The sequence below is a fragment of the Rhyacophila brunnea genome, unplaced genomic scaffold (genome assembly GCF_057557595.1).
Source record: "Rhyacophila brunnea isolate RB1 unplaced genomic scaffold, BYU_Rbru_1.0 scaffold_19, whole genome shotgun sequence".
Classification (NCBI taxonomy): Eukaryota; Metazoa; Arthropoda; class Insecta; order Trichoptera; family Rhyacophilidae; genus Rhyacophila; species Rhyacophila brunnea.
Genome location: NW_028232848.1, coordinates 10,547,995 through 10,574,127, shown reverse-complemented (window position 1 = coordinate 10,574,127; position 26,133 = coordinate 10,547,995). Strand labels below are relative to the sequence as shown.

At 35.9% G+C, this 26,133-nt stretch overlaps 1 protein-coding gene across 1 annotated transcript in view; it reads left to right on the top strand.

Moving 5' to 3' along the window:
• Window positions 1-284: 284 nt before the first annotated feature.
• Window positions 285-26,133, top strand: part of LOC147072740 (uncharacterized) — a 46,556-nt gene continuing 20,707 nt past the window's right edge. Inside the window, exons 1-8 of the mRNA XM_085946145.1 lie at window positions 285-942; window positions 5,414-5,551; window positions 7,208-7,339; window positions 8,177-8,330; window positions 13,687-13,879; window positions 14,539-14,681; window positions 15,271-15,439; window positions 22,373-22,532. Of these exons, the coding sequence (XP_085802271.1) occupies window positions 304-942; window positions 5,414-5,551; window positions 7,208-7,339; window positions 8,177-8,330; window positions 13,687-13,879; window positions 14,539-14,681; window positions 15,271-15,439; window positions 22,373-22,532 (1,728 nt within the window). The 5' untranslated portion in view covers window positions 285-303. The remainder of the gene's footprint in view (window positions 943-5,413; window positions 5,552-7,207; window positions 7,340-8,176; window positions 8,331-13,686; window positions 13,880-14,538; window positions 14,682-15,270; window positions 15,440-22,372; window positions 22,533-26,133) is intronic.

The following is a 26,133-nucleotide window of genomic DNA, read 5'->3' as shown; positions in this document are numbered from 1 at the left end:
TAAACATCACGTACCTTTAAAATCAGGGAAAATTTCTGAAATGTGTTCAATTCAAACAGTAGATAATTCGGTAGTGTACATATCGAAGTGAAGATGTAAAAATAACAATAAAATGTCGCTTAAATGAGCAGTTAGTGCGTTTTCCAAAATCTAAGGATAATAATATATAGGAGATTATTTCAACCACGTCTTGTGTTATTGATTTTTATTAATATTATGATTCATGTTATGTTGTGAATGACTTGCGCTTGTAATTTGTATAGTTTACTCATGATATTATTGTTGCTTTACAGTATTTTCAAGATGTCCCAATTGTCGGAGTTACAAGAGAGCACGCTGGTGGACAGCAGTTCGACGAGCACGTGTGCCGACATGTATAGCCGTGACACGTTTGGGCGAGACGTGGCGTCATACATCGAGCCGCGCGACCCCAGTATCACCAACCGATGGATGCGGCCGCGGCCTATACATGGCACCAACCTCGGCCCTCTCTTCGACAATACCGCAACGCCTCCCGAGGAAAACCTTCACTTGGAAGTATACCTAAGAATCAAACCGATTGCTGAATCAAAAAAACAAACATCTGTCTATGAAATACAAGACAAGTTTCTAATAACGACAACACCCTGCATCAAGAAACTATATAACTTTTCACATATATTCTCTCCATCAAGTACGCAGGTTCAAGTGTTCGAAACTATTATAAAAAACAACCTATTTAAGTTCGTCGAAATGCAAGACTTCAGCCTTCTTACGTACGGGTCATCGGGTTCAGGGAAAACATACTCGCTCATGGGCACTGATTCCCAGCCGGGTATTATTCCAAGGTGTCTGGAGTTTCTTTTCGCCAGAGTTCAGCCCGCAAAGCAGCCTCGCTACAAACCCATCGATGGCAATGGCCTCGAAGAGTTGGCCCCCACCGTAAAAGAGAAAGAAATCCAGGTGAATATTTAAACTTTACTCATTAACATTGCTATTATGGTCAGAAATGTCATGAAATCGGTGGGGGGTGCCCAATTTGAAATGGAGGACAAAGGACTGTCTCTTAAATGGATGGAGGACATTATTTTTAAGTCGAAAAGACGCGGCTGCATATACATGGCGGGTGGAGATGCGGCAACTCAAATCATGTCCTCCTTTTGGATAACATCTTGTAACCATAGTTCAAGGTCTTTAAATCCAACTCTGCACGTTGTCTAGCACAAATCTTCTCTTAATTTAGATTTCTAGGATACTCTCACTGTTAATTCAGGATCCCAAATATACCATTGTTGTAATATGGTATGTATTTACAAAAAAAATCTGGATGTCAATGTGCTCCGCCCAGGACCGAATATCAGTGGCGATTCTCCCTTGAGAGCGCTGGAGCGGTGCACACCCACCCACTCAATTTATGCGAAAAGACTTTTTTTAAATGAGTATTTAATTTATATTTGATTAATTAAAAGTGTTCTGATCTATTACCGTAGTCATTAATTCATATACAAAAACAAATTCTAATATGTGTTTTTAACCGGCTATTTTAAATAATAATATTATATGTTGATGGGAGCGATATTCGCCATCGCTCGACCAAAGCGCCCAGTAATCTAATTTCGATTTCTTTGCAATGAGAAAGAGCGTCGTCTGTCGCGTGGAATAGCAATACGTAAATATTTTTTCTATGTGCTCGGGAGCGACAGTTTCAGTCGCTCTCGGCCCGAACGCAGATTCATCGGTTTTAAAACAATACAGCCCGTATCACACATACAATTATTGTTTGACAATTTTTATTCAATATTATTATAAAAATAAATTCTTTTCACAGTACGCATTTAAATTTCCGCACATGTTGACAACATTTCTCAAATTTAGGCGAAGTACAATTTAAAAATAAACTTCAAGTTTTTTTTCAGTTTGATAACTAAATTCACAATGTTTATCAATTATGATATCTCTCCAAACTAGCTCTGTAATACGTCTGACTTTTTAGATAAAAATAAACTCAAAAATGAATTGTCTGTTATTTACAGCTTGGATAATTTTTATAATGCTGACACATTTACGGAAACGGTTTTACTATTTAATTTAATTTTTACTATTCCGATGACATCAGTGGAAAGCGAAAGATGTTTTTTCACACTCAAACGGATCAAGTGTTTTAGTAGAAACACCATCGCGCAATCAAGATTGAACGCATTATGTATACTCAGTATCGAAAAAAGAATGATACAAGAGATTCCTGACTTCAACAAACGCGTAATTGAAAAATTTGTGTCGATGAAAAACAGAAGAATGGATTTCTCATACAAATGAACAATAAATTCCGGTCACTGCCAGATACGAGATATTTCGGCAGTACTAATAATTCGGTCAAAACAAAATAGTTCGTGTCAACCAGTTTGTGTTAAAGTTTAAAATCCATTTTTTTCAAGAAAAACTGTTTTAAGAGGTACAACAAATAATAAATAGTGAGTTATTTATGATTTCTTTTAAATGTACTAAATTAAAAAAACCAATAGTTTTTTTTTTTTTTTTGGTGAAGTTTTGATGAAGGCAAATGCCTTTTTACGGCAGTCAAAAGGTGAAAAAAGTGAACTCCCAGTAAAATAACTCACCAGTCGCCACTGCCGAATATGCTATATTTTTAACTATAATTTATTCTTGTTTATGACCAATAACTGAGTGAGTCACCTGGAAAAGGTTGTCAGCAAAAAATATGACCTAAAAACCAATATTTTTCTTATTTTTGCAGTAATTTATTAATATATAATAATATATAACTTATTCGACTATCTTCTTCGGCCATATCCGCCCCTTAATTGGAGCATATGGACACCACGAGGCACCTCCTAGAATCCCTGTGACTCGCCAGTCTTCTAGCATCGTTCCAGGTCAAACCACCATCCCGTAACTCCGCCGTATACACTTTATATAATATATATAGTATTTAGCGGCCTCCCAGGACGCCGGAATCCGATTGGCTTGAAGAACAGGCAAGCCAGGTTAAATTCTCTTCTGGCATCCGCAGCACGCAGCACGTGGCCATCGCAAACATCTGTTTTCTAAGCTCAGTATACGGTTGCTTTGACCATTCATAAGGTGCCATGATTAGCTAGTAGCACCGTCAGAATGCAAGTTTCAAATAGGCGGCATTTGGTTTTGACCGAGTAAAATCGTGAGTCCCAGACACTCCACATCGAGTTGAATGTTGCTCTAGTCATACCCATTCGAATAGCGAGCTCTCTCTGCAAAATGCCATCTACCATGATGTGTACCCCCAGGTATTTAAAGCTGTCGAGGCTCTCGATGTTTTGTGCCTCGCTAATCAGAGGGAAATCTGGAAGGACAGGTGCTGTTGCATAAAACATTGGTTTTCTTCGCATTGATATTGAAACCAACACGAGACGAATTGTCATGCAACCTGTCGATTGTCTCCTGAATACCCTCGATTGAGTTGTCAAATAGGACAGTGTCATCGGCATATTCCAGGTCGCATAGCTTCACCGTGGGGGTAACAGATATGCCTCGGTTAGGTGGTATTGACTTCCGTAGTATGAAGTCATAGAAGGTGATGAAGAGAAACGGAGCAAGGACACAACCCTGCCTTACTCCGGTCGTGACGCCGAACCATTCCGTGATAGTGTCACCAATTCTGACACAGCATTCGCTTTTCTCATGCAGGCATTTGATTATGGCAATGATCTTGGGGGGATCCTGTATGCTCCCAGTATCCTCCAGAAGGATGGGCGGTGCGAACTGTCGAAAGCCTTCTCATAATCCACAAAGCAGCTGGCCAACGGACTGTTTAGCTCATGGCTCTGCTGGAGAAGACATCGAAGGTTGTCGATTTGGTCAGCATACGCTCGTCCAGGTAGAAACCCGGCCTGGTTTTTCCTGAGGACGTGCATTATCGAGTCCCTTATTCTCATCAAGATGATGTTTGCCAAAACCCTTCCCAGAACGCTGACTAGCGTAATGCCTTGGTAATTGTCGCAGTTAAGAGGCTCAGTTTTTTTGTAAAATGCTTGCAATGAGTAACTCGTGGTCCCTATGGATATCGGCCGCCTCTGTAGGTGCGCACGTCGAGAAGTTCCTTTCGGTGTTTCAAGTGGTCAATCTGCGTCCATGTGTCCACGTGTATTTGTGTATGTCTGTGGGGGAAAACGGTGCCTCCAATGGCGAGCTCGTTCAGGGTGGCGAATTCTACGAGCCGCTCACCATGTCGTTGGGGTCACCGAGGCCGTGTCGTCCCATTTTACAACGTTTCATTTTTCATCGGTATTCTTATTTGTCCGGTACAAATCTTGTATACAATTTTTAACTAACTTCCCGACTAGCTAGACATTTGAAACTTTTAGAATATATCAGAACACAATGCCAATGCATTTTTTTAATACTTTTAGCCATCTTTAAGTAGAATTTAATTCGTTTTCAGAAAGTTATTTCGATACCATTATTGGTTGCTAGGGGGTCCTAGCAACTAAATTATTAATATATAATACGTGCGTTACTATGGAAATCAATATGAAATGACATTTCATTATTCAGTATTTCTATCAAATACAAATTTTTTTGATCATTTAAGCTAGTCAAGTCAAGTTTATATGATTCAACAGAAAAGAAAAGAAGAAAGTTCTTTTTATCTTGTAATTATTTCCCTTTATTTATGAGTTTTGAAGCACCGAAACTCATCACAATATCACCACGGTCCGACATCTTACAACATTATTCCACCAACAGTCAAACCTTCAGCGACAGTGTTGACATGAAAAAAAATCCTAGTGTAACTTTTTATAGATCAAACTGTCTGGAAGCTCCAGTAAAACGTTTTTCCATTGAAAAGTCAACTTGGACTATTTTGTTAGTTACAACGTTTCCAAATGACCAACTCAATTGATAAAGGATTCTTTATTGGCTTTTCTCCTATAGATGGATATTCTTTTTTACAGTTAGTAAATAAAAAGAATGTTACATTCTTAAATCTTGTGAATTATTCATTGAATAAAAAAAAAGGTAATTAAAAATACAGACAATTGATTATCTTGGCGGCTCTTGTGGTGCAGTGCATAAGGCGCTGGCCTTCCACCCGAGAGTTCTATGTTTGATCCTGGTGAGGACACAATATTTGTGTTTTTCCCAAAGTCTGGGTGTTTGTGATTCTTCAATCCATTTTCTTTAATCTATCATAGTGTTCGAGTCAAAGGCCACAAGAGTAATGCGCATAAAGCACAGTAGATGCTGACAACCATAACTTACCAGAGTATTGCAAACTATTAGTCCTCCAAATCACCGCACCTCAAGTTATAGTTGTCAGTGTTTGGCACTTACTTTGATGATGTCCATCATGCATGATACAAGAATGAGAGGGCTAGCACTTCTGCTCAGGAAAAAACATGCTGTGAGTGTAGAGTTGACATAATATATTGCTTAGGTAATCGACACCATCGTTAAGTGCTGCTCATCAGTGCAAGCATCAGCAGGTCTGGACAAGTACCGGCGGATGAGTCGCTGCCTCATGCGAGAGAGTCGCCAATGGATGGGACAGCGACAACCTAACAACCAATACGAGGTACCCCTATTCAACATGTTTTTTGCCTGCATCGTTGGAATTAGGGAATCCAATCCCGAGCCAAAATTTTGATTCCGGGATTTCGGGATTACCATTTTGACGATCCCGGGATTGGCATTATTTCAATAATTAATATTTAATTTTTATATATACAAATAATGTTCATAAAATCGGTCAAAAATAAATCTAGTATAATTTATACTATTTAAAACGTTTATTGTTTATTATTGTGTATGTTCAATCTTGGAAATACATATGTTTAATGGAGTAAATAATATTGTAATATAAATAATAATGTGAAAGTAAAACAGTTTTATTTATTTATGAAAAGATAACAAATACAAGTTCAACTAAAATTAAAAATAACCTATTGTGTTGACAATAAATACAATATAAAAAATTAAAGATTTAAGTAATTAAAACATTATTCTGAATAATACATATGCCCGAAGTTATACCAAAGCATCAAGTGTTTCGTCATTTAATCTCGATCTAATTTTGGTACCCAGGCAGCCTGTGAACTTCATTCAAACTCAGTTTATTTCTAATGTAGTTATATGTTATTAAAAGTATTTTTTCTGTTATATTTTCGTTTTTATTTGAATTTCCATAAAAATTGATTAAAAAAATCAATCGCGGAAGTGTCGGGATTATGTTTATCAATCCCGGGATTCATAGTTATCTAATATAGTTCGGGATCCCGGGATTGGAATCCCTAGTTGGGATATATTGAAATCTATTATATTGAAACAACATACACTCTTTTTTCACTGATTCTATGCATTCAGCGAGTTATCTCATCCGACTTTAAACTCAAATTACTAGCCACTGTCGATTGATTTGCATAATCTAAAAACTAAATACACAATGTCATTTTTTGAATAATTATGAAATACTAAGCCACAAATTAAAGGTATTGTAGAGCGATTGTAGAGACCGGTGCGGAGCCTCACATTAAATTTGTCGGTCTTCAGTAAGAGATCCGCTCTACATCAACAAGTGTCGTTAAAAATCTGCGGCCTATCAGATACTGGCATGGTAATATAGTGAGGCATAGAAAAGGTTAATTAACACGATCATAAATTGAGATGTTATGTTTTGAAGGTTGAACTAATACACCAGTGACCAAGTTGAGTAAATCTACTCACTTCAGTTATGAGATGCACAAATTTGTGTTTTTGCTAATTGCTTTTCAAATGCAAATAACATGTTAATTATAAAATGAATTAAAAGTCCCCTTAGCCATTGTGTAAAAATAAATACGTGATCGTAACTTATAGTGCATTACATTGTGCAAATGAGATAATATTTTCAAATGATCCATTATTCTAATAAACTCGCAATGGCGGAGCGGTAATGTGTTAGCTTATTATGTTGTGGGTCCCGGATTTGAATCTCAGGTCTGGCAAATTTAATTCAATATGTGTTTGGGCCCAAAGTGTGGATCTATCACAAAAATAAAAATCTGTTAATACAACCTCCACTGTATGTAGGCCCATATGTTTCTCTTAAGATCAAACAAGGTGCTTTATGTCTTTTAATGTTTTGATCAAAACTGTGGTAAAATGACAGCATTTTACACACCATGTCCATGGGAGACATAATGAATAATTTTAATCATTCTTATTTTCATTGTATCTATACTTACGCGCACAGGTGTGGGTGTCGTTCGTGGAAATATATAATGAATCTGTCCATGATCTTCTCCGGGTGGAAGCAGCCTGCCGCATGCAGGCCCCGCCCAGGCTCAAGATTGTCCAGTCTGCGACGCACCAGCCCTACATCAAGGTGACACACTCAAACCTTACGACCCCATTAGTGTGAAATAGCAGCACTTCATGTCTTCTCCTTAAAGATAATTTTGCAACTGGTTTACATGTTTGTTCCCGTGCCAACAAGAATCACACTCTACCTTCCTGGCAGGAGCATAAATAATTGAACTTGGGCAATGCGCAAAAATCATATATTTGCTGCGCGGCTTAAGCGTCAGTCTATAACGTCATGGGTCCCAGGTTCGAATCCTGGGTCTGGCAAGTACACATTGTTTTTCAATTTGTGTATGAGTCAGAGAATGGACCTAATAGGTTGAGCAAGTGGCTAACATCCATTTCTCGTAAAATTAAAAATATGTAAATATAAAACCTCCACTCTGTGGAGGATATGATCTTATTATGATTGGACATGGTATTAACACATTTACTGCTGACCAGATAATTACTAATTAATTACCACATTTAAATATCATGTTAATTATATCTAATGGCCAACTAATGCAAACGCGCCACTCGCGTTGTCAGCACTAGATGAATTAATTATGAATTAAAAATTATGCAACGAATTACTTTTTTATGCTTAATAATTCGACTGAATCAAACAAGAGGTTTTGTAGTGGATCAATTTGACATTGAAGATGCGCAGAAGTGGTTTCTTTTAGTGCGTATGAATTACAAAGGGCGAGTTTGATTAATGTTAAGTTTCTATTGCCGACTTCACCTACATCAAACCTATTGCACTGCTGTTTTCTCTCGCTCTGCGCCCCTCCAACTATGACATATTTGCTGTAAAAACTATCTAATATCATGTTAATGTGGTGTATTTATAATAAGTATGTTAATATTTTGACAGGGTGTACGATGGGTGTCAGTCAGAAGTGGTGTGGAAGCGTACGCTGCACTCGCTTATGGCAAGAGACGGCTGCGTTACGCGCACACAAACATTAATTCACACAGCTCCCGATCGCATTGTCTCTTCACTTTGAAACTCGTGAAGTATAAACCTGGTGAGTGCACTTTTTATTAATTCTGCCAAACATCCTTGTTCACAAACTTTACAGAGTGGGGGTAGCTTGAAAAGCTTGGTAAAAAGGCAAGCGGAACACATACATATGATATAGCTGAGGGGTGGAGATAACCAGCACCATCTGCAAATTGTATTCTTAGTTCAATGAAAACAAATAAATATGCCTGACAAAGTTTAGTGTGCACTATTTATGTCGGATCTTAACAGCCCACCTCCACCCTTCACTACTGTGATATACCACCCTTTAAGGGCTACGGCGAAACCCCAATTCTACGGTTTTCAAGGGACCCTAGAAAAAAAACGATATGTGCGGGAAACAATAAATGCGGGATTCGTTTTTCTTATTGGATTTTTTTCAACGTCTTAAATATTTTCAGTTTCTCAGTTGAACGTAGTTATGCAGAAGGTAGCCAGTCCACAATAATGTCGAGCTGAGATAATGGCACTTTAGCAACAACATGATATTAACCTTTCTAACGCGGCAACTGACTTTAGTCAGCCTATACGCGCAAGTCATCCGCGCGTCAGCTGACTAAAGTCATTTCGATTTTCGTTTGCCTAGTACTGCTTTCGGCCAGGCGCGAAAAAATCTAATATTGATTTAATTTATTCAGAAATCATCCTTCTCTTGACATCTGTCAATGAATAGCCTAAACTTTTGTTCTATCTAATTTAAATAAATATTTTTCGGGAGCGTGTCTTGGATAAAAAAATATCAGTCATCGGGCCAATTCAAACTTGCCGGGTATATAGTGTCTTATCGCTTCTTAGTGCATGTGCGCCGAAGATATTTGACTGACGCGTTTGTAGCGATACGAATTCGCGATATAATATGTTATATTGTTTTTTAGTGATTGAAAAACTATTTGGTGCATAAACTGTTATATAGAATATGAGAAAGTTACATTGATCAAAGTGAATTTACAAAACATTTTACAAAAGGAATGCTTTTTGAGATTGCATTCATTCGTCTACCTGCTAGTATATTATCCGCGAGTTAATAGTTTCGGAAAATAATTTGAACAAGGTGTAATTTAAATATAAGAGTCCGCGATTCAATATTTCTCTTTGTTTATTGTTGATTAACATTTTTAAATACTATTTTCCGATTATACTAATAGGTAAAACGGACAAAAGTTGTTTATTTACCTTAGTTATCAGTCATTTATAAAGAAAAGATATGTTAAGTAAATAAACATTTTCACACAATTGAAAATTTCTGTATCGGAAAAATTAAAAACATTTTGTGATAGCATATTGTGTGTGGTCGATATTTTGTCATTATTTTAAAATGGATATCCCTGGTAATTTGAGCGATGAAATGGGAGAAGCAATTCATGATCCTGATTCAGATTATGAATTGAGTGAAAATGAGTACTACGATGATTCAGATACTTCCAGTGCCCCATCAGAAAGTGCTGCTGCCGCCGCCTCTAATTTAAATGTAAATCGTAATGTTGACGATCTGTCTTCGTGGACTACTGGACCTTTCATACCAGTTGTTCACGAATTTGATGATTTCTTTTCTGGAGTCAGCCCGCACACAAATTTATCAGATAGCTCTAAAGAAATAGAATTTTTTGAGCATTTTTTGAATTCAAATATAATGGACAGAATCGTAATCGAAACAAATAACTATTATACAGAAGACATTAGAACACAAGAACCATCGCCGAAATCACGAATGCATAAGTGGGTCAACACAGACGTCCCAGAAATGTACATTTTTTTTGCTGTAAGTATGTTGATGACTAGAAATCGTCACATCACAATAGAGGAACATTGGTCAACCGATCCACTCTTATCCAGCCAAATGTTCGGGAAAGTAATGCCAAGAGACAGATATACTTTGCTTTTGAGGATGTTGCACTTTTCGGATCCCAATACTCAAATTCCTGGAGATAAATTACATAAAATTAAAATTCTGATCGACCATTGCCGAGAAATATTCAAAAAAACAATGATGCCGCACGAGAACTTATGTATCGACGAAAGCATAATTGTTTTCAAAGGTAGATTGCTGTTTAAACAGTACATTCCTTCAAAACGCCACCGTTTCGGCATAAAAATGTTCGTTCTTTGCGATGTGATGACTGGTTATATATTAGATTTCATAATACGAGGGTGGGTCAATAATTCCTTAGAAAAAAGCATTAAAACAGTTTTTATTTTTGTATTTTTTTTTTATTTCTCAACATAATCTCCTTGGAGCTCAATACACTTGGTTAGACGTTTCTCAATTTTCTTTAAACCGTCAGAAAAATAAGTTTTCGGAAGGTCCTCAAAATAAGCATTTGTCCGATCGATGACTTCTTCATTTGAAAAAAAACGTTGTCCACTTAGCCATTTTTTTAAGTTTGGGAAAAGGAAAAAGTCACTGGGGGCTAAATCTGGCGAATACGGTGGGTGGTCGACCAATTCGAACTTCAATTCTTCAATTTTAGCCATTGATCGTAAACATGTGTGAACACGGGCATTGTCCTGATGAAAGAGGATTTTTTTCCTGTTTAAATGAGGCCATTTTTCTTCAATTTTGTTTTTTAGCTGGTCCAATAAAGATGCATAATAATCCCCTGTTATTGTTTTTCCTTTTTCCAAATAGTCAACGAAAATAATTTCACGTGCATCCCAAAATACAGTAGCCATAACCTTACCAGCTGATTTTACGGTTTTCGCCTTCTTTGGACATGGTTTGCCTTCGCAATCCACTGCTTTGACTGTTCTTTCGTCTCGGGAGTATAGTGGTGTATCCATGTTTCATCTACAGTCACAAAGCGACGAAAAAATTCATCCGGATTGCGTTGCATGAGCGACAACAGGGCTTTAGAGGCCACCACCCTATTGCGTTTATTGTCGACTGTGAGCAAACGCGGCACCCATCTTGCAGAAATATTTTTCATGCCCAATTTGTCATGTAAAATAGAAATGACGCTACCTTTTGAGATCCCTGTAACCTCAATTATCTCACTCAACTTTAATCTTCGGTCACTTAACACCATATCGTGGATTTTATTGATCATTTCTGGTGTAGTCACCTCTACAGGACGTCCTGAGCGTGGTTCATCCTTTGTTGATGTACGACCACGTTTAAATTCATTTAACCAGTTATAAATAGTTGCAAGTGAAGGAGCAGATATGCCGTGAACTAAATCCAACTCATTTTTTATTTCCTTTGCTGTTAACCCTTTTATATTAAAATGTTTAATAACAGCTCTAAACTCAATTTTCTCCATTTTCCATTTTTCCATTTTCCACAAGCAAATTTTTTTTTTAAATGTACGAGAAACACACAACAACCCGACCAATCTGATTGAAACTTCGCAGCATACTGAATCGGTAGTGCCGCTGCATGAAAACAAACCGCTTACAGTACTAGTCGCGCCACCTGTCGGCTTTTCTAAGGACTTATTGACCCACCCTCGTATATTGCGGGGAAGGAACAGATATTGTCGATGAGCAGGGACTTGGCATTTCGGGAGCTGTGGTAACGACATTAATGAACGAATATTTCGGTAAAGGTCATACTATGTGGACTGACAACTGGTATTCAAGCCCAGACTTATTTAAACATCTTCATGAAAAAAAAACAAATGCTTGCGGAACAGTCCGAAAAAATCGAAGAAATATGCCAACATTTAGGAAGCTCAAGAAAGGAGAAGTGGAGTCAAAAAATAGTAGCTCGCTATTGGCTATAAAATGGCACGACCGGCGCGAAGTCCATATGTTGACTACATTGCACAATGATTCATTTACACCCACAGGAAAATTCAATAGGCAGACCGGAGAGCCTATACTGAAACCTACATGTGTTATCCAATATAATAAATGTATGGGATCTGTAGATAAAGCTGATATGATGTTAAGTACACTAAGTTGTATGCGAAAATCAATAAAATGGTACAAAAAGGTGGCTTTCCATATCATAGATCTGTTTTTATTAAATTCATATATTCTGTTTAGTACTATCACAGGCAAAAAAACAGGTCTAGCTAATTTTCAGTTAAAAGTAATCAGGCAAATATTTGAAAAATATCAAGTTCCAGCCACATCCCGCGCACAGCAACCCGTCGACCATCCACTGCGCTTATCAGCTAGAGCGATGGCAAAGCATATGCCGGACATAATTCCTCCCGCAAATAAACGGATAAATCCTTGCAGAGTTTGTCATCTTTGTGCGAATACAAAAAAAAAGCCGAAAACCAAAAAATATTCCAGATACATGTGTTCCGAGTGTAACGTGCCATTATGCGTGTATCCGTGCTTTAGAGAATACCATGAAAAGGTGAACTATTAAAATATTTAAGTGTTTCAAAAATACTAAAATGACCTACCTACATATCAGACGATGTTGAAATTTATAAATTAATAACATTTGAAACTATGTGCCATAATTATGTGAAAGCCGACACGTCAACAAAATGGCGACTGAAACGTAAGTCACACGCTTTTTGTATAACGCGGCTTGTTCGTCATTCTTTATCATAATAAGGGCACAAATGTTTATTTTTAAGATCGTTAAAAATATTACGACTATTCATAATCACCGTTGAACACTTAAAATATTTTTGATGACTGTATTTGTACATGTTTGACTGACATTTATTGTGATTTATCAATACTTGAAATCATGACGCGCTCTATTGTATTAAAGCGGTATTCTTGACGCTTTGAAAGGGTTAAAAATGTATGTAAAATTGTAAATAGTATTTTATTTCAAGGATAATTTGTTTGCGGCTTCGCTATTTTCAGCAGAACGTAGAGAAAACCTTCTCTTTTCTCTTCTTTTCTCAACAAAGCGAAAGGTCTGTATGTATCATTAACAATTCTACGAAAGCGAAATGAAAAATATTCAACATAAACAGTCAATCGGAATAATATTTGTGACGTAACATAATATTTAGACGATAGATCGAGGAAAACGATAAATCGGGGAACGGTTAATACAGGATTATTTAACATTGTTCTTATGGGTGTTCAGCGAGACTTTCAAAAATGAACAATCCGTGTGGGAAAACGATTTATGCGAGAACGGTAGATCGGGGTTCCACTTAACACACTTCGTCAAACAATTTACACATTATTACATTACGCCACAGAGGGCGACCTTTTTTTATTTTTCTATTTTAGCTTATGACACGCATCTGCCTGTGAAATAGCTGTACAGTGCGTAAAAAAAAATATGTATTAACACTAAATCTGTTAATACATTTATTGAGAAAACTATCTAACATAGAGTGTGACACTGGCCTTTGGCTTTCCCGTGCCCTGGTCGAAAGCTATACACCGCCTGTAGATATGTTAAATTTACGGGAATGAAATTTGAATTCGTATTGCAGACGGGAGCTGTACTCAAATGAGCACCCTTCGCCTGTGCGACCTGGCCGGCCTGGAGAGGGCCAAGAAGACCCTCAATGAGGGAGCCCGCCTGGCAGAGTCTCGTAACATTAATATGTCACTGCATGTCTTGGAGAAGTGCCTCGAAGCTACGAGGTGCAACCAGACCGGAATGAAAGCAGTGCCCCCCTACAGGTATTGCTTATTAATTAATTATCTTGCAGATAACTGATATCATCCCCACTACCTCCCTCCAAGGTAGTGACTGATTCCCATCAGTTTTTGTTTTTACGTAGCCCTGGACTGAAGCCACTATTTTTAAATCAAATGGTAAATATTGACTCATTAAATTGTATTTTACCATACGTATTTGGTTGTAATTAAGAGTGGACTATATGGATGTTGAGAACACGGATGATGAACCTTCAATCAGGATCAACCTTGATATTGAAGTTGACAATTATTGGTTACCAGCATTTTCACGGGCTGGTTGACAGCTTTTAAGAACAATTGTGAACTGCGCCATTGATGGGACCCAAATACTCACTTATTTTGAATCACTCTATTAATACTATCTCGATGTACCTTGTGTTGACTTCTAGTAGAACATGCCTGTCTCAGTGACGGTGGATTGAAAACTAACTTTATAAGGTGTCACTTGTGGAGTGTATTGTTGTACCATTGTCAAGGTAGGTAGGGGAGGTTGTATGTGGGATTTGGCAGAAACAGTTTTATTTTAAATTCAACGTGGCCCTTAGAGACTGAAAAGGAAACCAGGCAAACTGCAAGATCTCAGTGAAATTGCCTTGTCCAGCAATGCGTGGGTGTTGTGATGATATTTTAATTATGCGCAGGGAATCCAAGCTGACTCAGCTTCTACAGAACGCTCTGTCAGGGCGAGAGGCCATCGCCATGCTGGTGAATATCAACCCGGAGCCCAGTTTCTACGATGAGACGCAGAGGGTCCTAAAATTCTCAGCTCTCGCTGCGCAAATATGTCAGTATAATTTGGATCACTAACGAGGAAGTGGAGATTATATTAATAGCCTTTTTTTTACGAGGTATTGTTTTGGCCATTTGTCCAACCTATTGACTTCTCGGTTTAGATTGCTGCTTTTATTTCTCTATATGTATAACTACTTTCCATCAGGATTGGAGATTTGACATGGATACAATTTTTTAGTCAGGTTTGCATTGCGATTACAGCAACGTCTGCATCTAAAGTGGTAAAAATAGTAACCTAGAATTAAGTTCCTTTATACCCAAACAGAGTCCAAAGATCACCCGTGATATCCCTTTGTATCTGCCATACAAGGCAAATGATGTTTGATAATTTACAGTCCGCAATTCTGTCCAATAGTATCATTTTTGATAACAAAGATTGATACATATCTACCTCACTTTCTATGTCATTTTTTTTTTTTTTGGAACCTTGGTAATTGGAATTTAACATTTTAGGCAATTAAGAAATGTGTCTGCCCCAATCCCCCGGATGTAAGCATTCTTTGTTTTATTCTTCGTCTGTTTGTGTTATGTATTGTATTTTACTTGACTAACACTAAATATAATTACGAATGTGTGCATAGTGCGGGATGGGGAATATAAAACAGATCCTGTGCTGACCGAATTGAAGCTGCAGAAAGTGTTGGAGCGGCCCAAATCACCACATCTGGCTTCGGTGTCAGGCCAGCTGGAACTGTCGGCCGATCGGAGTCTTATGAGAGAAAATGAGGACCTCAGGGAGCAACTGGAAAGGTATTTCAACCTCATCACATATCTAACACATTAATGCAGTGTGTGCCAAACTTTTTTACCTGATGGCACGCTGCGAAAGGAGAATTTATTTCATGGCACACCAAACGAAAATCCCCCTAAAATTATGTATACTTTATTACCTAATAATGAATAAAAAAAATCTTAGTATAAGTAACAATAGAATAATATTGTTTTATCAAGAGTAGGTAATTAATGTAATAGTCTGACAACAAGAAATCGGCGATAACAGGAAGTCGCTGTAATCGCATATAGAAGACTTCTCAGTGACGTGCCTGTCATGGCGGCAACACACGCACGGCAGGCACGCTTAAATAATGTATCGGCTCTCTTTTTAGATAGGACTTCTTTTCTTCTTGGCAATTAACCAAAACTTTACTTTTAATTATCCAGCAATCGATTCCGGTTTTTTTTATTTCATTTTCATCAGCGCTGAGAATCCAGATTCTCAAAGATACTGACTCCAAATCGAAATCCAAAATGCTATCAACTGTAGTATAGGAAATGAGACATATGAATAGGATTATGGTCAACTCGATTAATTTTTCTACTACTGTTAAAGTCAGGTGTGTATTGTCGGATCTTGAGAAAGGATTGATGATGCACTCATACATTTGATAATCAAGTGTTGGAAAATACTTAGAAAATCATGCAAATGTCTTATAATGGTCTTCTGCACTTCTGACAAAATTTTAAATTTGTTTGAGAAAGTTTCTACTCCTGGGAAGCGATGAAGCTGTGATTTAGAGATTTCTTTTGCGGCACACCTAGAACCTTTCAGTTTGGCAGACACTGCATTAATGTAACAATAGTTTAATTAAGAAAAGAAAACAAAAAATTCATAAACAAAAGAAATGTGACTATAGTGACACAACAAACATGTACATAGCAGTGGCGAAGGGTGACTTTTGGAAAGAGGTAAGCTGTGGAGATCAGAAAAAAGGAGCACACTTGTCAGGTAACTTACGGGAAATAAGAAGATAATACTTACAATATGACTACTGATGAATAGGTGCACACTAATGACAACGACACACTGGTCATAGGTTTCACCGCTGAATTTGTCAAATTATTTAAATCACTTATAGTAGAATTCCACGCATACTTTTCTTTACCAAACAATACGCATCGCCAACAAAAAAGTTTGTTTAATGTATAACTGCCAGTTAAAAACAAATATTTATCATATAAATTGTTGTGAAAATGTCTAATATAAGTCTTTTTGCTGTATTCAAATCTAAATGAACCCTTGGAAGGTCAAGCTTTGATAATTTTTAATTGTTGAAGAAACGTCAAACTCGGGAATGATTTTTTTAAATGCAATCGTTCGCACATTTTCTATCGGGACACTACACAATTTAATAAATACTTATATATTGAAAGCACGGGCGAATGGTTTCGGTACAATATGAGATAATTTATTGAAATGTCAAAATGACATGAACTGTGAATATTATGTTTGTTATGTATGTTATGTTTGTCTATGACTGAAGTAACCTAAATAATAATCGCGAATTAATACAATATTTATTTTTAATAACAATTTATAAACTATTACTATACTACTAATAATAACTATTGCTAATAACTTCTAGTGCTGTGAATGACTTTTTCAGTGCCATGTACATAGCAAGAACCAGCAAATACCACTTCTTCCCATTCTCAAGAAATAGATGCTAGTTTGTATATTGTCTATGGTTGCTATCGTCAACAGGTTTACTCGGCTATTTACATATTGTTTTACTGCTAAGCCTGTATATTACCTGATTTTTTTTTAAAACCATCAAACTTAATAATTAAAATTAAAAATTAATAATTATCTCTTCTTGGTTGTACACTCATGGCTGAGGATCGTGACTACATTTGAATTTCGCCATCCTTTTTTTTTTTTGCTTAACCGCTAGCTGTAGAATAAGGTGGCGGAGCCCTTCATTCAGCAGTGGATTGATCCTGGTTAATGATGATGATGATAACAATATGAATATGTAGATAAATATAATATCACCGATTTTGCTAAATACGGCAATTCAAATGACAGAAAGGAGTAGCATCAGGGTAGGGAGGCCTTCATCCAGCAGTGGATAGGTTCAGGTCGATGATGATGACAATATGAATATGTATATAAATATAATATCACCGATTTTGATAAATACAGCAATTCAAATGACAGAAAGGAATAGAATCAGGCTAGGGAGACCTTTATCCAGCAGTGGATTGGTTAACGTCGATGTTGATAAGGATGATAGAAATAGGTATAATATCATAAATTTGTTTAACTGCTAGTAGTAGAATCAGGTGGCGGAACCCTTCATCCAGCAGTGGATTGATCCTGGTTAATGATGATGATGATTATGATGACGATATGAATATATATAAGGAATAGAATCAGGCTAAGGAACCCTTCATCCAGCAGTGGATTGATCCTGGTTAATGATGATGATGATAACGATATGAATATGTAGATAAATATAATATCACCGATTTTGATAAATACAGCAATTCAAATGACAGAAAGGAGTAGAATCAGGCTAGGGAAACCTTTATCCAGCAGTGGATTGGTTCAGGTCGATGATGATGATGACGATATGAATATGTATATAAATATAATATCACCGATTTTGATAAATACAGCAATTCAAATGACAAAAAGGAATAGAATCAGGCTAGGGAGGCCTTTGTCCAGCAGTGGATTGATCCTGGTTGATGATGATGATGACAATATGAATATGTAGATAAATATAATATCACCGATTTTGATAAATACAGATATTCATATGACAGAAAGTAGTAATATCAGGCTAGGGAGGTCTTTATTAAGCAGTGGATTGATCCTGTTGATGATGATGATGACGATGACGATATGAATATGTAGAAAAATATAATATTACAGATTTTGATAAATACAGCAATTCAAATGACAGAAAGGAGTAGAATCAGGCTAGGGAGGCCTTTATCCAGCAGTGGATTGGTTAAGGTCGATGTTGATAACGATGATAGAAATAGGCATAGTATCACAAATTTGTTTAACCGCTAGTAGTAGAATCAGGTTGCGGAGCCCTTCATCCAGCAGTGGATTGATCCTGGTTGATGATGATTTAAATAATATGTATATTATAATACCAATTATTGTTGAATACCTTTTAAATATTTTTGGGTTATAATGAGCTAATTAAATGTATATAAGTTTCATTAGTTCAAAAAAATTATCATTCCAACAGCCATACAAAAAAGTAACGTTATCAAATTTTGTAATATTATTCCTTGGTGTAAAACGCCGATACATGCGCCCGCGGGTGAAATGAAATAAACAGTTTTAATGGGAATTCGTATAAATGTTATTGTTTATTTGAATAATTATAGTTATCTATAGGTACTTGCTATAAATGTGAGTTATTATATCGTCGGTATAGTGGCAAAAGGCGTTAAGTCAAAAAACCTTGTTTTGAGATAATCATCATTTTCTAAATTCAAGAAATTGAAACCTCTCTATTTAAATAGTTTACACATTTTTACCTAAACTTACTACTTGATGATATTCGGTAATCATTTATGAATTCGATTTCAGTATTGTCAAGTCTTTTTTATAGTAATAATAATTAGTTTTTTGAGTTTATTTACAAAAAGGTGAATTAACGTTTTTTGCCACAACGATTTTTGAGTTAATAGAATAGTCAAACATAAAATGTTGTAGTTGAGTAGTAATACATTGGACTCTAATAATAATAGAAACTGACCAATTTAAAATAAAATTAAAATTAAAACAGAAATAATATTAGGTAGGTGGATACTATTAGGTAGGTATAGAAGTAATTTAATATTTTTGTACGTAAGATTAGTAATAATCTTGTTTCAAATTATGATATTTTTCATCTTTATTAAATTATTAAACATAGATTTGTGTGGCTAAGTACTAGGTAAAAATAATAAAAAGAATACATTTTTATTTAATTTATTTATCAGAACATTGGATTAGAGGTGGATAAACAGTATGGGGATGTGATTACACAAAAATAACTTATGAAAACAATTAAAATTAACAATTACCCTATAAAATTAATTAAGAAAACTTAAAATATAATTAAGAGATCATTTCCGCTTCATCATAGCCAACCTCGAAGGGTTCGAGAACAGTATTTAATTTATTTATTAGAAACATCGGATAACAGGTGGATAAACGGTATGGAGATTTAAGAATGAAATTTGGCAAATACTTTCTTTTAATTCATTTTGATAAAAGTGGTATGATTTTGAGTCCTTGCGCAGTTTGCCGTCAGCAATTCGTACCCTTTGGGTTTTTGGAGCAGCACTGTCTGCATTCCTTAAAATAAAATCCCCTTTGCGCTCGAAGCTCTTTCTTCGTCTTTTTGGCTGTAACCGCCCTTTAATTGGAGCATATGGACACCACGCGGCGCCTCCAAGAATCCTTGTTGCTCGCCAGTCTTTTTGCTCCGTTCCAGGTCAAACCAGCATCCCGTAGCTCCGCTGTAAACACTCTATAGATAGTATTTAGTAGCCTTCCAGGACGCCGGAGACCGGTCGGCTTGAAGAACAGGCAAGCCAAGTTGAGGTTCTCTTCTGGCATCCGCAGCACGTGGCCGAGCCAGGTCCAACGTCGCCTCTTGACTCTCAGCGTGATGAGAAGCTGTTTGGTGCATTCTCTTATCTCCTCGATCCTAAAGTCATACAACCGCACACCCAGTATTCATCGCAAACATCTGTTTTCGAAGCTCAGTATACGGTTGTCCTGAGCCTTCGTAAGGTGCCATGATTCGCTACCGTAAAGCAGCACCGTCAGAATGCAAGCGTTAAATAGGCGGCATTTGGTTTTGACCGAGTACAATCGTGACTCCCAGACATTTTGCATCGAATTCAATGTTGCTCCAGCCATTCCCATTCGGATAGCGAGCTCTTTCTGTAAAATCCTATCTCCCGTGATGTGTACCCCCAGGTACTTGAAGCTGTCGACGCTCTCGATGTTTTATCATTATTAATTATTAGTAATTATTAAGACTGGGTGGATGGTAAAACCAGAGTAACAATCGCACGTGGAGAGACCATGACCAGATGAATTAGAAAATACTGACATTGTATCCGACTGGCAATTCAAGACAAACAAGAGGAGATGAGCCCACACCGGGTTTAGTGATTAAACTATCAAGTTTTCAGTTTCCAATTTCATTCCCATTTGACTCATTATTTTTCTGCCGTTGTCACCGCAAGTATTATGTTCGTCAGCGCATGATTATCTTCATATTCTCCAAGTCAACTTCATCATTTATCGATCCGTCTTCTGTAATCAAATGCATAATGTTAGCATTATAAAGATGAAAGTAAATCAAGGGTAAAGTACCTAAACACTTTTTCATCAACAACTTATATTATACTACTAAAACCTTCCTGCGGCTATAATATAATTTGTAAGTACCTAATGAACGAGCTAAAAAACTTAACTATTGTCCTACAAACCTGTTGCCATGAAAGTAGTAGGATTATTATTAATATTGTCTCCATCCACAACATCACTTTGGTGTGCATCATCTAAAATATAAATAAAACATATGCGTTAGTAAGGATGTCTTTCCGATTACATAAAAATACGCCATAGAAACGTGATATCAGTACAAAAATAATCAATAATCGTAGAGCAAACTTCATTTTGAGGTTATGTTGAATTAAGTTGCTTACCTTTTACATGCTCCCTTATTTTATTCTGTTGCCCATACAGAAACATAATATTTTCCAATCTTAAATTATACACGTTGATAAAAACGATTATACAATAGATTACAAGCACAATTGTAGAAAATATGAGATATATAAATACGCGCGAAACGTCAACATTCAGAACCAACTGTCAAATGGTGCAAGCTGTGTGTGGCATAGACAATAAGTCAATATAAATAATGGACAAGTGACTAGAAGCTTGAAGCGAAATAACGTTAAGTCATCTTATTGTTATTTGCCACTATGAAGTATGAAAGAAAGTGACTTAATACGTATTAAATTAATTAAATTATGTCACAACTACATGGACTTTGGCGAAGCTTGTTTTTTCAGACGATAGAGCGTGTTAAACTTTATCATTCTGCATTCATAACTCAAATCAGCCAATTTTTGACTTATCGTCTTCTGCCACTATACCGACGATATAGTGCTGTGCATCTTTAAAATCATTATAAGACGTAAATAATCTCAGCTACAACTTCGTAATGATGACGGATGGTAGTTTTTAAAAGTGGTTTTTTGTGACTGTGTTGAGTTTTATAAAATTGTGTTGGATTCGAATTATAGCCACTCGAATGCATCCGATAAGTAAATATGTGGTGAGAAAATTGAAATAATGTAGTTTAGTATACATAGCGTGATAAATACATAGTGTCAAAATACTTTCTTTCTGTCAAGAGGTGTAAAAACTTAAAACAAAGAACTTAATTCATAAAAATATAAATAAATCAGTTCTAATATGTTTATCGGTTAATCTTATTATGATTAGTTTGTGAAAATTGATTGTATATCGGTTAAAACGCATTTTAAATTTAAAGCGGCCATCTTTGGTGAGTTGGTTTGAGTGTTGCAAACATTGTGAAAAAATAAATTCCCCAACATAATCAGTTGTCAATAAAGTCACATGTCACTCGAAAATGTATTGGGAAATGAACAAAAATCACCGAATTCGAATGGAAACTAATCATGCGGGTGTCAACTATGGAAAACCCATTTTAAACGATCCGAGAACCGATTATTTTTTTGAACCCATCGGACATGACGAATAAGGCACGCAATCGCTCGCCAAAACCTGGAAAAGCTGTAGGATAATGATATATAGGAGATACTTAAAAAGAGTGTGACATATACATAAACATGTAAGTAAAAGTCTGCAATGCAATGACGCGAAGATAACTTCTATTTTTGCAGATTGGAAGAAGATTTTGAGCGTCAGCTTACTATCAGGGACAGGGATATCCGTAACGAGGTCTCGGAGAAGTTCATCCAGATCATGAAGCAGAGGGACATCACCCATCAAATGGAAATAGATGATGTCAAGGAGATAATGGCTACACAGTTCGAGTTTCAGGTCAGCTCATATAATATATATATTTTTAATATTAATATCAACCGAAGGTACTTGATGGAATTTGAATTTAAATTCTAATGGATTTAAGTTTTGAACTATTCCATTTGAATTATATGTACTATTCCATTGAACTCAAATGGAATAGTATAAAACTTATACCCTTATTATATAACCTTAAAACTTATATAGAATATATATTTTTTTATTCATTTATCTGTTACTTTTCCGTAGAAGGTGATCTGTTATTATAGAGTTAATTACATATTTGCATACTATGAAGAGGTTAAGATTTAAAAAATTTGTTAAATTACAGTTTTAGGTGAAGTTTGCATTAGGTTGTATTCTTCCATTTATTTCTTAAATTTTTTTTAGTGGCCAAAATATTTTTTGTAATGTTTCTGTGTTTTTACGTTTTGTTTCTCTCTTGAGTCAAGTTTTTGAAGTTTAATATTGTAATTGTGTTGTTGGCACTGAAAACCTGTCGCACCTTTCCTGGTTTTGGGCAGTCGTTAATGATATGCCACATTGTTTAGTTGTTGGGTATTGCCATCACATGGACAACAAATCATCGTCCCCATGCTTGACTTTTTTTAGATAGGTTCTAAGCACACATATTAGATGTCTAATAAGTAGGGCGCGGACAACTTCTGTCTTTTTTTTCAGGGTCGAACTCAAATATTGCAACATGTTTTAATTTAAAAATGCCTCAATAATTTGACATACCTGTTTATTTTATGACAAATGAGTAATGTATATGAACTCTAGTAACGTGTGATGGAGGTACAGCGAAATAAGGATTTAATATTAATTTGCTATAGGACACGTTATTAGGTAATATCAAGGAATTTTCGTTATATAGATGTTTTGGTGTTATTTTATACAAACTATTGAACAATTTTATTGTCAAAATAATACATTATTTATTCAATGTACATGATGGAATAAAATAATAATTACTCATGTGGGTACTTAGTGGCAATTTTACTTCTGCGATCATCGCATACGAACTGAATGTGTCAATTCAAATGGCAGTGATTTTACTTGTGCATGCGATGCCATCATCGCACTCGATTCTACATTTTGTGCACTGTACTATATATTTTGGCTGAAATATCACAATAGATTTTGCAAACCAAATTACTATTATTTTAAAATTACATTTTAATATGATGTTATTTACATGGAGGATGTTTTGGCCCTTGGGTAAATCTAACTCGAACAACTCTGCATATTTTTGTTTTATTACAAGAATCAAAACTCTTCGTCGTTATAATACGTGGACAGAATTTCAAACTTGTATCTACCTACAGACTATTCATATTAATTTATTTAACAAACTTTCCCAATGCGGTAGCTAATAATATTTAATTTCAAACTTGTATCTACCTACAGACTATTCATATTAATTTATTTAACAAACTTTCCCAATGCGGTAGCTAATAATATTTATAATATGTTAACATATCGTCGTTGATTCTGCAATACCTGCTATGTGCACATTTTGTCAGTTTTGAGTTATTTACATCGTTGGATAGGTTATTTTTTTCTCCATTCATCGATACTACTTGCTATGTGATTGGAATTACCAAAATATTCTAAATAAATAAAAACCAAAGCTGTCATATGTCGGTGTTGAATTCAGTGATGGTAATATCTGCTATGTGATATAAGTGTACATAGCAGTAATTAACTTAAGATCACCTTTATGACATTGATCACATGGCAGATATTACTAAATGAAATATCAGTTATGTGCAATACAAACAAATATTGATATGACTCTCACACATTTTAATGAGTCAAGTTAATACTTTTGTCAGTCACATGACAGGAATTAGGTATCCATTGATTTGTTGCATGGTGAGAATTATATTATTTCTTCTACTTACTATAATAAAATTATATAATTGTATTCAAGAATTAAAAATGTTTGAAATTTAGTGGGTAAGGTTGAAGTAACTTTTACTATTTACTCTGTTAGGTGTAAAGTTATTGTAACATCAACATGGTTGAAAACACATTTTGCCATTACTTAATTTCAATTTAGGTATTTAAAAAGATTAGAGCCGCTATAATCTACATCAGGGGGGGGCAAACTGCGGCCCGCGGGCCGCATGTGGCCCGCCGGGTATTTTTTTGCGGCCCGCCATCATTAATTGTACTTCTGATTACGAATAACTTTTTTATAATTTTTTAAGAAATATTGACAATAGATTAAAATTTGAAGAATTTGTTGTTTCGTAAATGTGTTATCTCAGTAGGTACGTCTTCCTTGCGTCTCGTCTCACACTATGTAACCAATATTTTCGACGTTGAACATCGTGACATATTTAAATACTTTTAACTCCGCGTTGCAAGGAAAAAAAATATATGCCCATGATATGGTAAAAAGTTTGATTGGATTTCAATTAAAACTCAAGTTAATCCTTCGACAAATATCGAATAACAACGTGGACCACTTTCCAACTTTGAAGTTGCTGAATATACCAGAATATAAATTTGAATAATATGGTAAAATTATTAAAGCTCTGAATGACGATTTTTCACAAAGATTTGGTGACTTCCAAAAAATTGAGACAAGTTTAGCAATAGTACGCAATCCATTTTCAATAGATATTGATAGTGTACCGCATGGCCCCCACAAGGGGGGAGCTGACAGGGCTCTAGCCTAGGGGCCCGGGCTCAGGTGGGGCCCAGCGTGACGGGTCGACCAGATAAATGAGATAAACACACATCTTAATTTTGCTCTAATAGCAAAAAAAAGTCGCCTGCGGCGCTAGCTTACTTCTAACCTATTACCATTTTAAAACATATAGTTGGGACGAGTTGAGAAATACTGTGTTAAAAAATCGCTAAATTACACTGAATTTTATTTGACCTCGAACACCATTTGAAAAACAATACTGGAGAGCGTCAGACTGCCTTTAACCATAGCGATAGGTACGGGGCCCGCCCAAGACCCTGGCTTCGGGGCCCGCGTCAAGATGTGGGGGGCATGGTGTACCGACAGAGCTACAACTTAAGATTATTGATCTGCAGTGTGACACTGATTTAAGAGAATTGCATCGTCGTGAAGAAATCTCCAAATTTTACAAAGCCCTTAATTCAGACAAATTCGACCAACTTAAAGATTATGCAAGAAAAATGTTCGTTATTTTTGGATCAACCTATATATGTGAACAAACATTTTCGATCATGAACCTCAATAAAAATTCTTTACGATCAAATATCTCCGATGCCCATTTACAAGCAGTTTTGAGAATATCAACTACAAAATTAACACCTGAATTTAAAAAATGTTAAAAAAAACAGTTTCGTTCTTCTAATTAATTTTTTTGTAATGTTTATTTTTCGTGATAATAAATAGTGTATATCTAAAAATGGTATTTTACTTGCGGCCCGCCACTCATTTTGAATTCTTGAATTTGGCCCTCCATCCAAAAAGTTTGCCCCCCCCTGATCTACATTAAGGTTTTATCCGAATTCAGGAAGTATATTAACAACCACCACCTCAATACCCAATATTTAAATTTTACTTTCCTATGTTTATAATAATCAAAAGTGAAACGTTTTATCTGTTTTCATTCGTGTGTTCATTGTC